This window comes from Anoplolepis gracilipes, chromosome 17 (genome assembly GCF_047496725.1).
Source record: "Anoplolepis gracilipes chromosome 17, ASM4749672v1, whole genome shotgun sequence".
Taxonomy (NCBI): domain Eukaryota; kingdom Metazoa; phylum Arthropoda; class Insecta; order Hymenoptera; family Formicidae; genus Anoplolepis; species Anoplolepis gracilipes.
Window position 1 is genome coordinate 4,353,032 of NC_132986.1, and position 11,368 is coordinate 4,364,399.

At 32.5% G+C, this 11,368-nt stretch overlaps 1 protein-coding gene across 1 annotated transcript; it reads right to left on the reverse strand.

Annotated features, from left to right (window-relative positions):
- Positions 1 to 6,461: 6,461 nt before the first annotated feature.
- Positions 6,462 to 11,013, reverse strand: LOC140675342 (uncharacterized). The gene is made up of 7 exons (XM_072909698.1): positions 10,866 to 11,013; positions 8,790 to 9,345; positions 8,620 to 8,630; positions 8,244 to 8,366; positions 7,617 to 8,126; positions 6,760 to 7,232; positions 6,462 to 6,563 (listed from the first exon to the last, which is right to left on the reverse strand). The coding sequence occupies exons 1-7, from the start codon at positions 11,011 to 11,013 to the stop codon at positions 6,462 to 6,464; spliced, it is 1,923 nt and encodes a 640-aa protein (XP_072765799.1).
- Positions 11,014 to 11,368: the final 355 nt, after the last annotated feature.

Below are 11,368 nucleotides of genomic sequence, written 5' to 3' on the forward strand. Positions count from 1 at the left end.
TTTTATCCCTATCTCTTTTAATTAGTTCCAAATAAATTAAGACTAAATGAGACCTCAAACAACTGATTCTGAAATTCAACAAGACACCTTTGTTGACCCTGAAGTTATACTAGAGACTTTAATCCAATTTATAGAAGAAAATAAAGAAAATATTATTTACAATTTAGATAATATCATTAAAGAGTTTTCATAATTCATCATAATTCCAGATCAGTAAAAAAATCCCCTGATTTATTAGCTTTTAGAACACATTGATTCTGCTCTCGGCGGAGCCCTGGATATAGCCGATTTAGACAGATTACCCAAAAACTTAAATAGAGAGCAACTCTGTTATTGACACCTAGGTAGACAATACAGTGGGTCACTGCACGTGACATCTATATATACCATTATACGCGCGCTTTATCTGCTTTATGACACTCGCTATTCACAGCGATGGTTTTTTCTTCGTAAACTTACAAAGGCAACCACAAAGTATCAATAAATAATGAGAATATATATTTATAAATTATAGCAAAATTATATTTATATAATTTATAATTATATAATATATATATATATATATATATATATATATATATATATATATATATATATATATAGATATGTTGCGTGCGCAATATCGTGTCGGTGCGTATTATCTCCGCGGTTGTTCGGGCGGTCTTTTCGTTGGATCGTATTGGTTTGGAGAGGATTGACTCTAATGAGGAGAGGTCCGGCGGACGACGAGAACTCTCGTCGGAGGCGGCGCACTCTCTGCCCCGGAACTTTAGTATCCGTCGGTTTCTGAACGGTCGGAAGGTGATCGGTTTTATCGGGCTGAGAACGCTCAGCGGAGACGGAGTACTTCGGGCCAATCGGTCGTGAGGTAGGAAGGATCGCCTAGGCGAAGCTGAGACCGCTCAGCAGTGATCGAGTACGTTCGGTCGCTATTTTCGCAGGCGGTTGATCAGGTTCGAAGGCTTCCTGGAGTAAATCCCACTGTCGGAAGCTGGAACAGATCTGGTGTCGATGTCTGTGCGGTGGCCCTTTTTATTTAGGCTCATTTGCCCCTCTCTTGAGTTGTCGACTTCCCCTTCCAGAACAATTATCGTTAAATAATTACTACCCGAGCGGGACTTAGTCTCTCGCCGAGATCCTTTGGTCGTAACAGCCGAGAGTTTCGATACTTTAAAAAAGGGCGCCTCCGCTTTTGCCCGGTCGGTGTTCACCGGCCAGCGGACTTCCGATTGATGGTCGGTCGGGAATGACGAGGTTTTTAGTAACGGGGGTGCCTCGTTACAATTTAAAAAGTAAGCTTTGGACAAAATTTTCGTAAAGGAAAAATCGTTTTAGAATTAGGAATACGTCTGCAAGGACACCTGGGTTGTTCTGAATTACCCTGTATATAAAATGGACCTTTATAGAAATTCATAGTTTTTTATAAATAATCATGCAATTTTACAAAAAAAATTTATCCTTATATAATTTAACTTACTTTTTATGCATTTAGCTAATAATAAATCTTTGAATGCTTCTTTTTTTCCTTTTTTTCCATTCCAGCAGTAGAGAGTAGAAAAAAAATTATTAAGTGTACGTTTCAGAATAAAAAAAAACTTTGGGTTTTAAATCCCTAGCTTATCGCCAAAGAGATTTTTGTCAAACCTTTATTTTTCATTTTTCCTTATACATTTTCCTTATTACATTATCTTATACCTATATACTTAAAACCTAATTCGTCTGGGTGGGTTCGAGTCTGCGTTTCCGCCATACTAGTTACCTCAGATAAGCTTTGACGGCGCAGCGTGCACAGCCACCTTACGACTAAAATTTTCTTAATCCTACTGGGTAGACTCGAACCTGCATTTACGCGTACTCTTCGCTTCAAGCGAGTTTCAGCGCCGCAGCGTCCACGATCATTGTCCAACTCACGTTTCAGAATAATAACTGTCATTTCGTAATAAGTTTTGCCACTTAAATGTTTCATAAAATGTATCCAAGAAGACGTATAAATATAAAATGATAAAAACACATTTTATTTATGATAATAAATGACACAAATTTTTTATTCAGTATTATATAAGGTAAATGTTGCAATAAAAAATATACTATATTTTACCATATCTTTAAAAAAATCAGCATCTTGAATTTGAAGAATGAAGTTGTTGCTTCCTCTACTTGATGAGTCTTCTTATCATTCGTAAGAATGATAAGAATACGATTAACAGATGTGGTTAATTCGTGAAGAGAATCTGTATATTGCCACATAGTTGCTTGACGAATGATTTCTTTAAAATATTTTTCTGAAAAAGAGTTTAATATATTTATCAATCGAGGAAACATGTAATTGCGATAATAAATTCATTTTATAACATTAATAATAAGTTTATTAAAAATAATTGTACATAAAATATATACTCGCAATCACCGAATTTGCCCATTGCCCGAATTTTTTAATCAATGCGATGTGGGTAAACTTAAATGTCCATAACGCGTTCTAGGTAGTTTATTTTGGTCACAACGCGTTGTTTTTCAACGTTCAGTGGTTAAAATAAATACCCAGAACGCGTTGTGGACATTTAAGCTTACCAACATCGCATTTGGTTAAAAAAATCGGACAATGAGCAAATTAGACGAATTCAAATAACATATACATACCACAATTGTGTTTTATATGTACGGGACAACATTTACATTCTTGTTCATTAATAACATTTAATGGTTCTATGAATGATTCATCATTGCCATTCAAAGATTCGTCCTTATCTACAAAATTTACAAAAAATACATTATAAGCTGTTACATTTTGTAAAGGTGATTAATAGTTGTGATTAATAATTATATATTACAAAAAACAATTTACCAATCGATTGTGATAAGTTTTTTCAAATTTCTCATTTCGAATTCTATCATTATTAGTAGCTTCATTCTTTTCTTTTGGCTTTGTTTTACTTATAAAAGTACTGATGTCTGGAAGAAAATTAGAAACCAAACGATTGAGTATGTTTTTTGAATTTAAAAATTGTTCTGTTTTCTTCTATCCTTAAAAACTTTACCTTATACTTTTATTTTAAAGATTTTAAAAAAGCATAACGCCAGATACTACCATGTCTCTTGATTTTTAAGATAATTAATTTTTAACAAAATTTCTATAATGTTGCAAATAAATAAATGCATACAAACCATTCGTTAAACGTGGAGGAGTCAGCAATTTCGTCGGCAAATTATTATCGTCTGATGATACATTGTCCTCATCAAATGAAGAGCCGTACGTTTTTTTTATTACTTTTCTTTTATTTCCGAGTGATCAGAATTTACATTAGACGAATATTCCGCATTCTTACATTTTTCTTTTGCTGTTAAATAATCATCTAAAACAAAATAAGTATAACATTACGACAATGCAATAAATAAGTTTTTCGTCAATTGATACATCAAAACACAATAAGTAGTATATTTACAAAAAGTTCCATTTCTTATACGCCGAATAGAATAGGAAGGCCAAGAAGTATTAGGTGCATCGTGATGTTTTATTGCAGCCTTTAACTTTTCAGATGTAAACGACGGCGGCCAATAGCACTTATTATTTTCTATCCAGTTTGATGGAACTACTTCCACTGAATCTTCATCAGTGAAGATCACAATAGTCCATGTCTTCACCATTTTTCTTGCAAATTATTAACAATTTGTGTACGCAACTTCAAAAATTAATTATTTCAAATATTATAAATATTCATGGAATCAAGTAGTTAACGAACAAAGGGAAACTCGATTTTTTATTTTATTGTAAAATTTATTTGTTAGATATATTCTCAGAACAGTTATTCTTGAATATTATAATAATATTCCTTAGAACATTATATTCATCATTTTTTTTCAATACTGAGAAATCAATAAATTTAATATTTTACAAAATAATCTTTATTTTTATTAATTTTTATTGTAAAATATAATCTTAACAAATATAATCTTAACAAATGTAATCTTATTAGATATAATCTAAAATAATTTTAATTGTAAAATATAAAAATAAGTTGTAAAATAACATCTAAATATTCCTAAATTAAAATTTTTTTAATACATAAAAGTGAAATTAATCTATTAAAATCTATAAAATTCAATTAGAGGGAATGAAGTAAGGGAAAAATAACAAATTTATCTTTAAAATGTAATCTTATACATTTATGCGATATTTCATTTATATTCCAACTTTGAAGATCGTTACAACGTTATCTACTAAATATATACCCAAATCAGAAGACTTACACGGTTCATTATAAAAATCTTTTATTGATTTATATTTATTTCCAATTATTACTATATTTTTACTAGCAATATTTTTAATTAAAACAATTTTACCATTATTTAAACTACAACACTTATTTGGGTCTTTTATTTTTAGAGTAAAATTAAGAAACACTATTTTTTCCCATTGACTAGTATACAAAAATTGATCTAAAAGTCAATTATCATGTTTATTTAATATTTTGGGTTTTAAATTCAAATTATTTTCTTCGTTTAATTCTGTAAAATTTTCTTCATATATACAATTAACTATTTGTTGTATGGTCTATCTTTTTTTCTAATATATCCTTTTATCTTTTGCATATAATTTTCAAAGGGCTAAGCACTGTATTCTTGTAACATTTCAAAATTTTTTACATCATCGCATAAATGTAATAAGTTATGAACATTAATTGAACAATTATTTTTGCCATACAAAATTAAAAAATTATACAACAAAAAGGCTTGAAGGAGCTTAAGTACAGGTTGTTACTACTGACATCAATGTTCTAATAATAAGTTGTAATTTAATCAAATATAATACTCATAAAATTTGTCGAAGTAATACAAAACATTAACATTGATAAATAATGACAATGTAACCTAACCATTATAAGTAAATATAAATAGAAACAAATAAGTATAAAAAATAATTCAAAAAAGAATAAAAAATACAAATAAATATAACGGCGGACGTTTCGACCCGATTATTCAGGTCTTCCTCAGTGCAATAATTACTTTAAATTGTACATGGCTATGTTAAGAAAACGGACATTAAAATTAGATTAAAAGTTTAGTGTAATCCGTTAAAAAAGAGTCGAAATAAACGCAAACTGGCGGAGATGTAAAACATATATAAAAATTGACAATATTTCGAAAACAGTAAATTGACCATCTCTAGTTCGATTGTTAGGAGGACAAGTCTGTCTCTTATAATTATCATATTTTAAAAAATTGTAATATCTGAAAGCAGAAATCTAAGAATCACTCAATTATAATTATGAATAAATTACTACTATTATTAAATTCAAGTCTCAATCATCAAGAATGTAGGAACAATATACATTTATATTGTTATAACAAAATTGATTAAAAAACAGTTGAATATGTCAATTAAAAAGTAAATTCCGAAAGTCGTTAATATTAATATATAAAACAGAAAAAATTAGAATCCGTTTACAGACATTGTGACTCGGCCGGGATCCTAGCGTAATGTTGGTGGCAAACGAACTCATTATTTCTATGTTAGTATGGTATCGTGTCGAGAACACAAACAGTAATGCTCGTCCTATGTTTCATCCTTTGTATATATATATAAAATTCAGTTGATTAAGATTTTGTCAATAATATTTTTGTACACGTCAGGCAGATTTTCTGTGTCGGTTTGCAAATTAAAACTGTTCTCTTGTTTTTTAATATTGTTATGTTCGCGCGATTGATATATATATCGAACGCGACGCGACGCAACTGACACTCGCGGACCGCACTCGTAAATAAATATAAACTTTTAAATTAAAAAGGATAACTTTAATAGTGAACATAAACTTCAGAAATATCAATAACAATATCACAAATATTAATGTAAGACGCGACCGTCCAGCTTGACAGCTGTCAAAGATCTCTCTCAAAATGTCAGTCGTTTTGACAACCGAATTTGCCGATATCTTGGAGGCGATTTTCTTTTGTCATAACAAGCGGCCGTGCAGCGCGGCGCGGGAACGCCAAGCAGGGACGTAACACTACCCCCCTTCTTTAAAAATTGTCGTCCCGACAATTGTTCCAAAATTGGGTTGACCGTTATCCAAATGTTGACTCCAAGGAACCTCAACGACTTTCTCTACCCTGAGCTGCAGGTTACCGAGCGTCGCTCTTTCCAGCCCCAATCAACTTCCTTAGGATACAGCCGTCACACTCTGCGATAAGAATATCGTTCCATCGTCAACTCCAGGGAATCCAAACAGTTTCCTTGCTCTAATACTACTTTCTGCTCTACCCTGAGCTGATGCTACAGGTTTCCGAGCACCGTTATTCCTGATCCCAATCGACTCCGATCATTCTTCATCTTGCACTCTTCTATTTCGCGTTCCGGTTGCGATGTCTTTGGACAAGAGGGGGGTAACTATCGTGGACCCGTCATCCTTAAAGGACTCCTCTAGTCCCTGCCTTGCCATTTACCCCCGACCCGGGAAAACCACGGCTCAAAAACCGTGAGTAAGGCAGTCTTCATAACAAAATTGTTGTGTATTCAACGATCTTTTGGTCTTCTTCCTCTTAGAATCTCTTGTAATCATAAAATATATCTGTAAAGAGAAACAATCCAACGAATATCTTAAATCTTAAATAAAATTGTCGGGTTTCAAGTTTCTAATAAATATCCTGTCTCCTAAAATAGGGAGTCAATCTATCTGTATGCACTACTTTAAATCGATATTTATGGGATTTTTGAATCCTAAAAACGACATCACTAAGTTTCATAAGGATTTTATAAGGACCTACCCAATCATTTTGTAATTTAGAAGCTCTGTCCTTAGTTCTTCGAGAATTGAAAAACCAAACCTCCTGATCCTCCTTAAAATGCAAATCTCTAGCTTTTTTATCATAACGAATTGCTCGAAGTGAATAAACATTTAAGCTTTGCCTAACATTATTATGAATATCCTCTAATTTTTCTTTGAATTTCTGTACATAATTTCCAAATGAATTAACTATCCCATCATTCGGAGGAACTCCCCTAAGTAAATCCAAAAGTAATTTCAGATCTTTACCAAAATATAATTCCGCAAGAGAATAACCAGTAGCTTCATGCTTCGATGATCTATAGGCTAAAAGATACATAGGGATCCACCTATCCCAATCCTTTTGATTTAAAGAAATAAATTTGGCTAAATAGTCCAAAATTGTTCGATGATGTCTTTCAACCTGACCATCTGATTGAGGATGTAAAACAGTAGTCCTAGTTTTCTTTATTCCTAACACAGATAAAATTTCCTGAAAAAATTTTGACTCAAAGTTTCTTCCTTGATCAATATGAATTTCTAGAGGAATTCCAAAACGAGAAACTATTTGTTCTACAAAAGCCTCTGTTACTATTTTAGCTCTAATACTCTTAAGAGGAAGGGCTTCGACCCATTTAGAGAAACAATCTACCACTACCAATAAATAACGATTTTCTTTTGTATAGGGAAGAGGATCAAGAATATCCATTTAAATTCTCTCAAATGGAGCCCCAGTATTAAAAATTTGTAAAAGAGATTTCCCTTTTCCAGAAGGACCTTTCTTTGCGATACACTGATCACAAGAACGACACCAATTCTTAACATTGTTCTTACAAGTAGCCCAATAAAAACGTTTACGTATTTTATCTAACGTTTTATTTATATCAAAATGACCACTAGAAGCAGCATCGTGAGCTAATTCTAAGATTTGAGTTATACACTTCTTCGGAACAATAATCTGAAAAATAATTCTTTTCAAATTCGGAGATTCCCATTTTCTTAAAAGAACCCCATCTTTTACAATTAAAGAGTCCCAATAAGACCAATAAATTTTCGATAAACTATCCTGACCAGAAATTTCTTGTCGAAGAGGACGTATGCCTTCTTCCTTTGCTTGTAGAAAAATTGAAATAATCGGGTCTTCTAGTTGATGTTTCCTCCAGTTCTCAAGATCATTATCCTTGAAGGTAATTCGTGCTAACAACTTTTTTCTTGATTCTATTTTATTGCAATAATTGCACCCTCTCTCCGCACAAGGTCGCCTCGATAATCCATCGGCATTTTGATGCAAATGACCTTTTTGATGAATTACTTCGAATTCGTACTGCTGAAGTCTCTTCATCCAGCGAGCCAATTGGCCTTCTAAATCTTTAAAAGATAAAAGCGAACGAAGAAAAATGTAATCAGTGCGAATCAGGAACTTTCTTCCATATAAATAATGATGAAAAGATTTTATTGAATCCACAATAGCCAATAATTCTCTACGCATAACACAGTAGTTCTTTTCTGTTTTAGTCAAAATTCGACTGTAATAGGCGATAACCTTTTCAGAATTATTCTGCACTTGTGACAGAACTGCTCCTATTCCATGATTCGAAACATTGGTATCTAAAATGAATTCTCTACATTCATTCGAAAAAGACAAAATAGAAGAAGAAATCAGTCTTCGTTTTAATTCCTCAAAAGCTTCTTGACAATTATGTGTCCACTTAAACTTGATTCGATTTCCAGTTAATTCAAATAGAGGTTTAGCAATCAAAGAAAATTCTGTAATAAACTTTCTATAATAAGAACAAAAATCAAGAAAACTTTGGACTTGTTTCTTATTATGAGAAACCGGCCAATTCTTTACGGCACTCACCTTCTCCGGATCTGTAGATTATCAGAAACAACAAGACCAAGATATTTTACCTCCTTTCTAAAAAGAGAACATTTTTTTTGATTAATTTTTAAATTAACTGAACGAAAGCGAAGAAAAACCTTTTTTAAATTTGCTATCATTTCATTAAATGATTTGCTAAAAACAATTACATTATCCAAATAAACAAAACAGATCTTAGATAGAATTTCTTGAAGAACTTTCTCCATAAGCCGTTCGAAGGTAGCTGGCACAGACCAAAAGGCATAACTGTGAATTGCCAAAGTCTATTTTCAACAAAAAATGCTGTCTTTTGCCTATCCCCTGGGCGAAGCTTTACTTGCGAATATCCACTTTTCAAATCCAATGTCGAAAACCAAGAATTTCCTGAGAGTTGATCAAGAATATCCTCTATTCTTGGTAAAGGATATGAGACTTTAATCATAACTGCTTTTAGCTTCCTGTAATCAATACAAAAACTTTTTGAACCATCCTTCTTTTTTACTAAAACAACAGGAGATACCCAAGGACTATTTGATTCTTCAATAATTCCTTGACGCTTCATATCCTGAATAATCTCAGTTATTTCTTTTCTGAGATAAATAGGAATTCTACGAGAAAACTGTTTAATGGGTTTGAAGTCACTCAAATTAATCTTATGTTCCAGCAACCCACAACTTCCGGTTATATTTCCATCGAAGAAGACATCCTGAAATTCTTGCAAAAATTCTGCAAAAATATTTCTTTCTTCAAGATTCAAATGTTCTGAATCTTGATGAAAAAGCTCTTCTAAAAAAATAAGGTACTTCAATCGAAGAAACCACTCACGAGCAAAAAAAGGTTTTATGATCTTGACAATCAAAAGCTAAGTCAAAAATTCTTTCTAAATTAATCCTTTTAAGAAAATCAACCCCTAAAATACAATCATCCGAAATGTCGGCTACTAACATCGGAACATCTTTTTCGAAATATTTTCCTAAATTTACATCAATATCAACCTTAAATAAAATAGGTATTTCCTTATCAATTGGGTATCTAAGGCAATAGTCCCCATTAAAAGTCTTACACTTAGACTCCTTCACCAATCTTTTGTTTAATATTGAAACGTCGGAACCCGTATCAATTTTAAAAATACTATTTCTTTTATTTACACTCCCTTTATAACAAAAAGGACTCTCGAAAATACCTTTACTTAATTTAATAAATTTTTTAACAATTAAATTATTTTCGCTAATTTCCGGCGCACAATAATTTACAGTCGAGCCTACCCCGTAAAGTTCGACTATTCCTTGTTTTTCTCAGAAGATTTTACTGGACATTCCGATCAAAAATGATCTAACAAACCACAATTCCAACATTCTCCTCGCTAATCTCGTCTATCTCTCTGATATCTTTTTTTATTAAATTGTTCATTTTTATCAAAATTCTTGTTATTATTTTTATTATCATTATTATTATTTTTATTTCCATCTTTATCATTATTATCATTTCTATTTTTATTATAAAATTTATTATTATAATAATTTTGTTTTCCATTATTAAATTTATTAAATTTATTCCCGTTTTCATTTCGATGATTTCTTTGGGAAACTATTTTCTTGAATAACCTTTGCGGCCATAGCCCTCTTTACAGCCGATTTCAGGGAAGAGATGTTTTCTAATTGAAGGGTTCGTTTTACAAATCCATCCGATAGCGCGGTAATAAATTGGGCACATGCAATTTTATCTCTCACTTCATGAGAGCATTCGGGATATGCCAAACGCGACAATCTTTCTAAATCTGAAGCCAAAGTAAGCAAATCTTCTGACAATTTTTGTTTTCGATTTGTAAACTGTGTATAATATGTCTGAGCCAAATATCCTTCTCCAAAACGCAATTCTAATTTTGACTTTAATTCCCCAAACGAAAGACTCTTAATTTCAAAAACACTTTCCAAAACAGAACGCGCTTTACCTCTTAAATTTGAAGCTAAAGCAACTGTCTTTAACGTATCATTCCAACCATTTGCCCGCGCTATCAAATCAAATTGTACGAAATATTCTCGTAAAGGAACACTCCCATCAAAAATGTCCGGTTTTAATTTGTAACCAAATTCATTAAATATTTCTCGATTTTCAATTGATTCCCTTAATATTTCTCTATTTTGAAAATGACTTAGCTGGGTTTGACAATCAGACATCCGACGGATCTCCTCATCTTGTTATTGCAGGAGCGCCTCAAAATCAGCTCTGTTGTCGTTGTTCCTCACGCAGCTGATGAATTTCTTGTAATGCGGCCTGTAACGCAATATTTTCTGCTGCCCTAATAGGCGTAGCGGCTCGCATTCTTTTCCGTGAAACAGCTGCGGTTGACGGTCCAGCAACTTTTATATTTTCTATTCCTTCTCCGGATGCCATCACTTTTATAAAATTACGTTCTCCGTCCGCAAGATTTCATCCAAACTATCCCGGACGAGCCCCCAAAATGTTACGTCCGCGGGATCGATATATATATCGAACGCGACGCGACGCAACTAACACTCGCGGACCGCACTCGTAAATAAATATATACTTTTAAATTAAAAGGGATAACTTTAATATTGAACACAAACTTCAGAAACACCAATAACAATATCACAAATATTAATGTAAGACGCGACCGTCCAGCTTGATAGCTGTCAGAGATCTCTCTCAAAATGTCAGCCGTTTTGACAACCGAATCTTCCGATATCCCGGAGACGATCTTCTTTTGCCATAACGAGCGGCCGTGCAG